A 12,329-nucleotide genomic window follows, 5' to 3' on the forward strand; every position below is an offset into this window, starting at 1 on the left:
CTCTGACATGCACTGCTATGCCTACACACACACACTTATAGGAGTAAGGCCACAGTGAGAACATCTAATAGTGAAAATATAGAGTGAAAGAGCATATGCAAGCAACAGTGGCAAGCATGGTCATCGAAAACGCGTATTTGAGATGGTGACTCTGAGGACTGGAGTTACAAATCTGACACCAGCAGCAAAGAAGCAATAAGGCCTCTGTAGGAATACAGAACAAATGTGCCCATTTCCTTCCAAAACACCTCTAAAACAAGGGGAGAGGAAGAAAGGCATCCTATAAAAAGACAGAAATCTTTGTTTTCTCAAAATACAGCTGTTATTCAGGAAATAATTCCAGTAGTCTCACAACATAGAAAAGAATTACAGTAAGTTTCTTGAATGATTTGTGATCAAAACAAAAGAAATTCAAAGGGAGAAATAATTTCTTCTGCAGTCTTTTTCTTTTTATGAGTAAGAATTACTACAGGAGGAAAAGACTTGCTGTCTTTTCTGAACATTTGTCACTGATGATGTCTTACTCCACTGGCATGCAGACACTATGATACATTATAGACCCTGACCACAGGCCTATGGCAGATATTAGCAGAACAAACACCCAGTGCACATCAGAATATAAGACCTCTGTCCCCACAGGAAAAAGCAAGGCAGCACGTACTGCTGTTTCTAGGCTGAGGACAGACTGCTTATCCCATATTAATTCTGTGTTTACCTGGCACAATGTGGGCAATGACAACTATTGTGCTGAGGATATGCAAAGCATAGCTAGGTGTTATGTTACCCTGCAGAGTGTTAAATGTAACTGAAGTTTCAAGAAAAATTGACGAAACTACCTCTAAGGTTGGTTTCAAGTGCCAGATGGTATTCAATACTAGAAGAGCAGTGTATTCAAGGGAACATGCAACTAAAACACCTACCCACCCCCACCCTCCACCCCCATTTCTCCAACTTTTTTGGCTGCTGTGTAATGTTATGTACCATGTTAACTGTGAAAAACTGCTGGAACGCATGGAAATTATTTAGATAAGGAAACAGGGCAGCTGTGAGTACCTCAGAAATACAATTACAAATATTTCATATTTCATTTTTATGTGGCTGAATATGCCAGTATTTAATAACAATCAATCTAGTTAATTCTTACCTGCTCCAGAAGAGGAGAGGCTACTTTCATAGAAGCATAGGTTCATACCTGTATGCTTTCCAAGCTCTGCAAGAGTATCCTGGTACATGCTCAGCATCTGATCACAATGAGCAATAACACTTTTGCGCATATTGTCCCAGTGAGGAGCAAGTTCTCCCAAGTCTTTAAGTTCCTGATTCCTGTATCAAAAGACAAAAAGAGAAGGTGCTAATAAAGTCATTAATCTATTAACATCCATTCAAATTAACCCAAAATCAGTTTGTTAAAAAAACCCACACCACAAAATCACTTCCTAATTGAAATAAAATCTGTTTTCAGGGTGCTTGTAAAATCTGTTGATTTCGCCTACACAATAAAGAATGCCAAATCAGTGAATAATACAGTAATTTGTGTTCAAAACTCATCTGGTACAAATGCAATAGCCTGCGAACTGAAATATTATTTCTTCCCTGGGGGTAAGAATGCTTTCAGGTTCGAGAGAGCTATGTTCACAGCAAGTAACTTTTTGCGAGGAAATATTAAACACAGTTGTAAAGAATACAAAGCTTGCTCCTTTTCCAACACCTGCAACATAGGTGTTATGATAAACTCTGCTCTGCTCTCTGGATACTTTCCTACACATCATAAACACAGTTCTAGCAGCATTTCTACAATGGTCTGTTTAACCAACACACCAGCCCTCACCACATTTCTTTTGTGTTCAAAAAAAACCCCAAACAAAGCAACACCCCCCCACCCCCCCCATCAGTCCCCTAGAACTCAGGTCAAAACAGCAGTATTATGGTAACCAAACATGTCACTGAAAATCCAAAAGGAAATCCTTTAACAAATTATCAGTTTTCCTGTACACCCTTGAGAGCTGACCTGGGTGAAATAGAGATCACTCTAATTTCCTACACAAACAAGCATAGTTAACAGCACACTGGGCTTTCTGTTAGTTTTCTTCACTTGCAAATTAAGTTCATCCTGTATCTACCTCAAAGCCACTTGGAGGACTTGCTTTTAAAGAACTGGAATTGTTCAGGAGAAAACTTGTGCAACACAATCAACTAGTTTTTCTCAATTTCTTCAAAGCAGCAAGCAGACTGTTTCACTGCAATTCTTGGAAGACCCCCAAAAGACTTGCAGAGGACAGCTCTTACATATAGGAAAAATTACTCAAGTAAAAGGAAAAACAGGAGGAGAGGGGGCAGAAAGTGGGACAAAAAGACCAACAAGTCTGCAGCACAGGAACATAGAGCTACACTTACCAAAACAGCTCTGACCACCAGCCAAAAAGTCTTAAAATTATTTGCTAAACAGAAAACCCCCACATTGATACACTGAAGTCTTCCCCATCATTATTAGCTTTGCATTAGAGTGAACAGTATTAAAATCAGAGCACCACAGAATGGTCAGGGTTTGGAAGTGACCTCTGACCATCACCCAGCCCAACCCCTGCCAAAGCAGGGTCACCCAGAGCGGGCTGCACAGGATCACGTCCAGGCAGGTTCTGAGTGTCTCCAGAGAAGGAGACCCCCCGGCCCCTCTGGGCAGCCTGCCCCAGTGCTCTGCCACCCTCACGGTGAAGAAGTTCTTCCTCACGTTCAGAGGGAGCTGCCTGTGCCTCAGCGTGTGCCCGTTGCCCCTCGCCCTGTCGCTGGGCACCGCTGAAAGAGCCTGGCCCCGTCCTCCTGCCGCTGGCCCTGAAGATGTCTGCAGCCATCGATCAGAGCCCTCTCAGCCCTCCCTTCCCCAGGCTGAGCAGCCGCGGGTGTCCCAGCCTGCCCTCCCCCGGGAGGTGCCCAGGCCCCTCACCCCCTGCGCAGCCCCCGCCGGGCCCTCCCCAGCAGCTCCCTGTCTCTGGAACTGGGGAGCCCAGCGCTGGGCACAGCACTCCCGGGGCGGCCTCCCCAGGGCAGAGCCGAGGGGCAGGATCCCCTCCCTGCGCCTGCTGGCCACGCTCCTCCTCACGCCCCCCAGGGCGCCACCGGCCTCCTGGGCCACCGGGGCTGGCTGCCGGCCCAGGGGCAGCTGCTGTGCCCCGGCACTGCCCGGCCCTTCCCCGCAGAGCTGCCTCCCCGCAGGCAGCCCCCAGCCCCTGCTGGTGCGTGGGGCTGTGCCCCCCCAGGGCAGGGCCTGGCACCGGCCTCTGCTGGGCTCCATCAGGTCCCTCCTGCCCAGCTCTCCAGCCTGCCCAGCTCTCGCTGGATGGCAGCGCAGCCTCTGGGGCATCAGCCGCTCCTCCCGCCTTTGTACCAGCCACCAGCCTGCTGAGGGGACGCTCTGTGCCTTCGCCCAGGTCACCGGTGAATCAGCTGAACGGGACTGGGCCCGGCGCTGAGCCCTGGGCAGCACCGCTGGCCACAGGCCTCCAGCTGGGCTCTGCGCTGCTGGTCGCAGCCCTCTCAGCTCTGCCGTTCAGCCAGTTCCCAATCTACCTCACTGTACGCTCATTTAGCCCACACTTCCCAAATTTATGTATGATTATGTTATGGGAGACGGTATCAAAAGCCTTGCTGAGGTCAAGGTAGACAACATGTACAACTCTCCCCTCATCTACCCAGCCAGTCATTCCATCCATCCAGGCTATCAGGTTGGTCAGGCATGATTTCTTTATTTCTCCTTGGTGAATCCATGTTGATTGTCCTGATAACCTTCTATTCCTCCACATGCTTCAAGATGACCTCCAGGATGAGCCGTTCCATCACCTTTCCAGGGACAGAGGTGAGGGTGACTGGCCTGTAGTTTCCTGGGTCCTTCTTGGGCTTTTGGGAGACTTGGAGTGACACTGGCTTTCCTGCAGTCCTCAGCCACCTCTCCTGTTCTCCATGACCTTTCAAAGATGATGGAGAGTGACTTGGCAATAACATCTGCCAGCTCCTTCAGCACTCAGGGATGCATCCCATTTGGACCCATGGATCTGTCAAGTTAGCTTAAGTGATCTCTAACATGATTTTCCTCTACCAAAGGGAAGTTGTCTTTTCTTCAGACTTTCTCTCTTGCCTCCAGGGTCTGGGAAACTGGAGGGCCAGCCTTGGCAGTGAAGACTGAAGCAAAGAAGGCATTCAATAGTCCACCTTCTCTGTGTCCTTTGTCACCAGGACACCCATCTCATTCAGCAGTGGGATCACATTTTCTCTAGTCATCCTTTTCCTACTGATGTACTTGAAGAAGCCCTATATAGTTTTTTGAATAAGCTATATAGGCATAATTCTGCTCCTTGTTAATATGACAACCGAAATCATACGATTGCACTGGAAGCAGAATTAAGATGTTTTGTTCATACATGTCCTTAAAAGTAACAAAATAGAAACAAAGATTACAACACATTAACTTGGGTTTACTAATGATGTACAGTTACTTTTTTCCATTTCATTCAACCTGAAGAACAGAAGTAGATGAATCAAATCAACTTTCTTCCATCAATACAAACTGGCAATGCTGTGACATGTCAATCAGCAGCAGTAACAGGACAAAATCATCATTTTCAACCACCCTTTACTTCAAAATTTGTAGGAGCTTAAAATAAGACATCCCATTAAATGAAAATCTCAGGGCTTCCTCCTATGAAAAGCTCATAAGATTTGTCAGGGTATACAATTTTATTTATTAGCAGTGAAGATATCTTGGCCCTTAATATTTAGGTTTTTTTATTTAATAGTTTCAGCAACAATGTTTGGACCTGGCTGAGCTCCTAAACTTTACTGTTCCTCCTATACAGAAATATTCTGCAAAGACTGCAGAAATACTACACAGCGAGAGGTGGGCACATCAAAGCACAACATTCAGAGCCCTCTATCCCATGGAAAACCCACTGCTGGGCCTCTGCTCTCCTGCCTCTAAGCCCACTCCTGGAGCTGTTGGTCCTGTACTCAACTCAAGCAACAGCAGGAGTAGAAACCCCTTATCTCAGATTAAAATACGCAACCAAAACCCAAAACTGGTTTAACCAGCTATGAGTGAACTCCATTGATGCCAACAGCAACGGGAAGGGAAAGCCCAAATCCCACCATTTTAACTTTAACATGTTTTCAAGGAATGTGAAATCCTGCTCTTATTGTCGACAAGGCTTTCATCTCAGAAACACATATGCCGTCACTGAAGTCTAAATACAGCCACTAGTATGTCATAAAAAGACACATCTTATCTGCATTTTTTTAATAAAGCAAGCACGCAGTTTTATAGTAACCTACAGCATATATATCATAGAAACTTTAAATAGCACATTTTCTAAATTTATTTCAATTTAAAAATACAGTATAACAGGATTACATGGCATAGGCACTGTTACTCCAAAACCAGCCTTCTTGCACACTTTCCACCTTTTTTTCCAAGTGCAAATATATAAGGCATCGGATTTAGATAGTATTTGTGTCTCGTGATTTCTTACTAATTGTCACTGTTGTTGTTTACTTGGTATAACTCTGAGTTATGGCTGAAAAAAGAATTATCTTTTCTGTATCTAAGCTCCATCAAGACTATTCTGTAGTATCAAGCTTTATTATCATTATTGTGAAGGGCTCCTCCCAAAAGTAAACAAACAGATTGAAGTAACATAATATTTTTGAAATTTGAAAGTTTATAGTTTGTACCAACACCCACAACAACAATCTTAAAAAACTCCTTTGTTTTAATAATACTATAATACTTGTGCCATAACCGTATACCTCTAAAAACGCACTTTGACCGGTAACTGTGTCAAACAACAATTGCACTATACAAGAAAATTAATAATTATAATAAATATTGGTTCTACAGTGGACAAATCAGTTATTTATGCACCTTTTCAGTGTAGCCATGGAATTTTGAATAGGTTGTCAACAGAGCAGTAAGCTCTGAGCAAACTCACTAGTGTTAGAACAGAGCTATTTATCATCTGCTCTCACCCCAAATCCCCTCTTAAAGACTTTTCCGAGTCTTTTCCAGGTAATTGCACCCATCACCATGACAGGTCCTGTGCTCAGCATCAGTTTCAACTCTTCTTACAGAATCAAATCCAAGCTTTGTCTACATCTTGCTGTTCAGCTCTTCAGACTGTCTCCTGGATAGCCTTTTCTGTCAATGCACAACAGAAACTCCCACCCAGGAGCACATCTCAACTTTCATTGTCTCCTGCCTCAATTTACTTCACTGGCTTCCTTGATGGCCTTGACCATCTTGCCACGCTTGTATCTAACCACAATGTGGATGTAAACGATCTGTCCCATCCCTCTTCCTCCACTTCAAATGTTAGCTAGTTCAATTATTTTTAAGCCTTTCTCAGGTACTTTCTGTTTTTCACATCCATTCTTCCCTTTAGTAGACTAATTATGCCAGCTTTCACTAAACACGTCTCATTACAGTTGAAAGCAGTTCCCCACTAAAAAAAATCTAAAATCTACCTGTTAGCCTTTCTTCAAAACTCTTTTCTGCTATTATGGCAGAAAAATCCAATATTGGATCCTGATCTACTGAAGGCACTATATAACACACTGATTGTTAAAGATTAATTATCATTGGTGTTAACACAACACAATTTCAAAGAGATGAAAAATTCTAAGAACAAGTTATGAGACTTCTCAGGATCCCACAGAACAACTAGAAATGTCATGAACCTTCATTTCAGGCTCCTACTTAAAAGCCAACAACTTATTTTTCTTGGAATGATATACTAATTTACATAGCTACAATTTGTGGGGACTCGGCCCTTTAGGGGATTGAGTTTTACCCAGCCTTCCTCTCCTGATGGAAAGCACAGTCATTGTACAAGCTGTTACACTGATATGCCGGATGGTTTAGATAGATCTGTGCCTGGATTGAAATATCTGTGCTTTTCTTTATGAACAACACATCAAAGCAACTAGGGATCCGTAAACACTATGTGACTGGATAAATTTCTGACATTACTAGCAGTTAAATACTGCTGCTATTGAAGTAAAACTACATGCAATTTTTTTGTTCTAAGAAAACACTCAATGAAGCCCATTACCAAATGACGGCTGAGCACCTAAGGCTCAGATTAATATTCTGCCTTCTAATTTATCAACTCATGCGTTTAGGTTTTTTTATTTTTAGGAACACCTTAGCTGCATGATTATAGCAAACTACTGAAAGTACTTGCAAGAGGCACAAATAATTTCCTGTATTATTAATGTTGATAATTTCTACTTAAACAGTTTCTGCTTTGTGCCACGTGCTGTAATAATCATAAACCAAACAGACTCTTTCTCATCACTGGATATAAGGATATAGGAACAGCTTAGAAGACTGAAGGAAACTTATTCAATGCTGAAAATGCAAAATACTGAATTCTATAGGGAGTACTTTGAATTAATGGCATGCACCATGTCCAAAAAGTATGTTAAGAAAGTCCTAATACTGAAACCATGTTCCAAATAAACTTGTTTTTGCATAACTAATGCTACCTTCAACAGTACAGACACCACTGTGGAAAGCACACTGGAAAGCTGTGGTCAGTGACAATAAAATCAAAATCAAGCAAAACCAGTGGCAAGTTATTAAGATGAGCAAGATGAGTCAGAAGGGGGCATTTTCTCAACGAACTTTTCTGGATCTGATTACTCTGTCTTAGACAAGGGAACAGCAGGAATAGCCATTTGCATCATTAAGGACACAGCACAAACCTTTACAACCTCTAAGATGAAGCTGAAAAAATCAGTGCAATTATATGAAGAAGAGAACATTATGAGGACATACGATAAAAGCACATAAACCACAAAATGAAGACGAAGTAGTGATTTTTGATTCATTCAGCTTCAAAAATCCAGTACTGCAATTCCCAGCAAAGCAAACATGACAAATTCAAAACTGTAAAAAGGAAGTGATTTTTACCTCTGCCAAGCAAAATTAGCTTCTGAAATCGACTTTCACAAAACATCAGAAGCAAAGTGCTTAGGAGGATTCAAAACAAGATGAGACATTTCTGAGATAATATTTGTAAAAGTTTTATAATATTCTAAAGGTGATAAAGTTCTGAATATTTATCAAACAGGAGCCTTGGAGCAAATATACACCATAAGCTTTGGGCCATGACTCAATCACTCATAAGTAAAGGAAGCTTAGAAGCTTCCTTTTAAGGAGAGCGCACAGAAATTATTTTTCCTAACAAATTTTACTTTAAACTCTACATGTTTATGGATAGGCATATAATCTTTTTTTTGTAGAATAGAAGCAGATAAAGTTACTCTGATTTTTCTTTACCACAAGTTATGGTCCTGTGATATACAGGCATTAACCCATCAAAACAACTTAACATTCTCTCCAGAAATAAAAGAATCATAGTCTTTTTACTCTATAGTTTCTAAAACAGACAAATAATTACTAAGGAGGATTTAATCCCTTCTGGGGAAGCTACCACAAAGACAAATAAATGGATATTTTCCTTTCTTTCCTAATAGTTTTAATTTAGAACCTCTTAAAAACAGTTGGCATTTTTTCTTTTCTTACAGAGCTTCCCAAAGCTATTTCAGATTCTGCTAAGTCTGATCTGACAGGTTACTAAAAACTCAATTGTAGCTTGTGCCTACCTTTTGCATGCCTTAAACATTTGTTTAAAAAAAAAAACAAAACCCAAACCAATCAAACGAAATCAACTAAACAAATCATCCCAAAAAGCCAAGCCACGAAACACATCAAAAATATTTAAAACCCTGTTTCTTCTATGTGTATGTGGAAAATGGACTGAGATTTGCCAAGGTTTGAGAATATTTTATATTGTTCCTGAGAGCCGAGTTTTTAAGTTCTTTTTGCATTTCTATCCACCACCATCTCCTTTTTATTACCCAAAAGCGTAGACAATATATAAGCTATATATCCCATTTCTTCCTTCCTGCCTTAAAACTTTCCCTTCCTTCAATAGTTTCTTACTGGGTATATCTCTGAAAGACTCAAGATTTTCAAACAGCATGATCATTTGAGGTTAATTCTATGATTTGCATTTAATAGCAGAAGATAATTCTCCTGCATTACACAATTGCAGAGAGTATCAAATTCAGTAATACTCAGAATGGCATCTGTGGAATTTACACTTGAATCTTAAATTATATTTTAGTAACTAGCAATGGTGTATAGAATTGGTTTAGGGTTGGGTTTTTTTGTTGTTGTTTTTAAATTTTACTGTTCATCAGGAAACAGTGGAATCCGCTTACAACAATGTTGCATGAGCCCTATGGTATAAGAAAAACATTTTACTCTCCTAGTTTATAACTTCATTTCTTTCTTTCAGCTTGCAATGATCTATGTGGCAAGATTAATCACATTATTAATTGCATGATTACTCAAGTATTTAAACAGTTTTGTAAGTTTCTGTTTTCTTTTTTCCCCAATTTATTAATCAGAGTACATCATTCAAAATAAACAGTGAGGATCTTTATGACATGAGCAACATAATAAAACCATACAAAGCTTTTTAAATCACTTTAATGCCTCTAATTTATATTCTCTGCACCCCCACTGACATGAACTGACAAAATTACACTCAACTTAGTGCTATGAGAACCACAGATAAGTACTGGTAAGTGCAAAATCCCTAGTTAACAACATAGTAATTCAAATGCTTTTTGTGATGACAGAATCTGAGTGTGTTAAAATAATTATAATCTTGAGAACAAGATTATTTTTTCCTTTGGTTTTGTATTGTCCTTCACCATGAAGTGGGAGGCTCTAATAACACTTACATGTTATATCATTTGCTCAATATGGACTTCTTTAAGACCAGAGCATGCTGTGCACAAATATAACATCTGGAAATTTTAGCAGCCAGTCTCTGAGAAGCATTGCTGACTGGTACAGAATGATTTTCTGGACTCTTAAAACCTGGGTGGATTTTGCAGAAAACAACAGAAACCCCTCCCTGACGGGACAGTCAGAATGTAAGTTAACATTTTGTAGCTTTCAGCACTGCTGAATAATAGGTAATGTTGTGCAGAGGTAACTATCACAAAACAAACCAGGTAATGTTACTCCTTTCCAATGCACTACCACTTTAAATATCCAGTAACAAAGTAAAGCCCAGCAAATTTTACTTCATTTAGTTTAATACGAAAACTCCTCTTAGACTTTCACGGAGACCATCTTTTCCAAAATTAGTTATGAACAGCAAGATCAAGAGGACAGAGAATTAAATAGTGTTCATACATGACAATATATTCTATCCTTTAGTTTATAAATTAATGTATTTTAAACTGATCATGTTTGAGGAGGGCTCAAATTGTCTAAACACCACTCACAAAAGTTCAGGTTACACTTACATTCATACACTTGTATTCCTCTATGGAGTAACTGATGGAGAATAAGAAAATAAAGTTTTTACATACTTTTTGATGCACAATGGGGTAAATACTGCATCTGCCTGTATTTGAACTACATTTTACTGACACACTTTTAAGTGTTAAAAAAAATTACTTCTTTGAACATTTGTGCTAGGTAGTTATTTGAAGTAAGGTTTTACAAGTCATTAAGTGGATAGAATGTTAACAGTGCCCGTCAAAATGTGGTTGATTCAGCTTCAGAAGTCATGGTCAGTTTACTCAGAATAACTTCTGTTATGCTATTACCTCTTATCAATACAATGTTTTTGCAGTGCAATTGCTCAAAAATAAGTAATGTAAAAAATAACACACAAACGTCTGGAAAATTCAATGCCTGCTCCCAACATGTAGCATTTCTGCCTGGGGCTCCATTTCTCTATAGAAGTCGCATATTAAAAGGTAGTAGAAAAAACATCCATCTCTCGGACAGTCTGAACTTTGTCCTCATTCTGTAACGTTACGTGAAAGAAATCAGAAAACAGACAAACAACATAGATTTGCACAAGAAAAGGCTGCTGGAGTTGGGACAGGACAGCCATCCCTGATGCAGGAGGAAAGCCTGAGTGTGCTTTATACTCCAGAGAGAGGGTTCAAGGAAAGTTCAGCAATTTATCCCTGAAATTTGTTTATGGGTTGTGACCACAAATGCCATGGGCTAAATTGAGCTGTAAGTAGGTGGAATTGCCTTCCAGCCCAAGGTGAGTTTGGTTCCAAGGGACTCAAAAGAGCTTTAGTGGCAAATCAGAGACACGTGTACTGCAGCTTCTACTACAGCCTCCTAATTCTCTTGCTGTGCTGATCGAGTGCAACACAAGTTATACCTGCAACTCCAAGCTTAGATTATATGGGTCAACTAACTTTCTGAACATTTACTGTAAACTACTAAGTTTTTTTTATAATCGTTAGGTTTGAAGAACTACTGGGCTAATCTGGCATGATAGATGCAAAATATCTGGACAAGATTTGTGTGAAGAAATATTAAAAACAGAGGAAAGGACTCACTGGAAAACCTTGAAGAGGAAACAGAAATAATTTCTTCATAAAAAAACATCAAAGAGGGCTACATGACTCTTACTAAAACAATAAAAATGACTGATCATATAGCTCCTATTAAAACTTCTTCCAGGGAGGTTTGAAGGATAAAATCTTTAATGCCTGCATATCTTTAAAAACATTTTTCCATGCTGAAATAAAAAGTCAAAAAATCATAGAGGTTACATATTTCAGAGTATCATGTCAGTAAATGAAAAAGTTTGGTTAAGAATGAACACTGCAGTTGTATCAAGAGATGAACGATCTTAAGAGCTATGAGAAAAGGGAATTTAAATGATAATTTAAAATACAATACTGAATGGCATTAACACTTCGCTTGGATATTTTTTCTAGGTAATTGTTTCAGACCTGACTTCACTGAAGCCACAATAGGAATAAAATGAAACAGGCTGATAAGAAGTGGCCTCTGAGACAAAAATATTTGTTCTTTTATACTAACTGGCGAAAAAAGATGCAGAGAACAATACTTCAAAAGAGAACAGCCTCAAGGTAAGTGTAGGTTTTATACAAGTTCAAGAACTAACATAACAATATCCTGCTAACATTGTTTTTCTAGTTTACAAATGTAAGAAGTCCACAAGAACACGCATCTTTGTGATTATTTCAAAAGGCAAAGCCCATACAAAGCTGAAGCTCAAACCTACACCCTTACACAATGATTGGTGACACAGATGCCTGTATTCTCGCCATTCGCTAATACTCTACCACAAGTTGTTGCTCCTCTTGGCTGGTCTTACCTTATCACTCAGATTGATACAATCACTTTGTCTCTCTCCCTCTCACGCCCGCACTTTCTACTAGGCTTGAACAGCTAACGACAATGGCAGTCAGGAAAATCAGAA

General features: G+C 40.0%; 1 protein-coding gene across 2 annotated transcripts in view; it reads right to left on the reverse strand.

Moving 5' to 3' along the window:
- INPP4B (inositol polyphosphate-4-phosphatase type II B) overlaps positions 1–12,329 on the reverse strand; it is a 213,046-nt gene that overhangs the window by 101,401 nt on the left and 99,316 nt on the right. For both annotated transcript variants that reach the window (XM_014281287.3, XM_055728094.1), the window contains exon 10: positions 1,193–1,323. In XM_014281287.3, coding sequence (XP_014136762.3) covers positions 1,193–1,323 — 131 coding nt within the window. The remainder of the gene's footprint in view (positions 1–1,192; positions 1,324–12,329) is intronic.

Source organism: Falco cherrug, chromosome 1, assembly GCF_023634085.1.
Source record: "Falco cherrug isolate bFalChe1 chromosome 1, bFalChe1.pri, whole genome shotgun sequence".
Classification (NCBI taxonomy): domain Eukaryota; kingdom Metazoa; phylum Chordata; class Aves; order Falconiformes; family Falconidae; genus Falco; species Falco cherrug.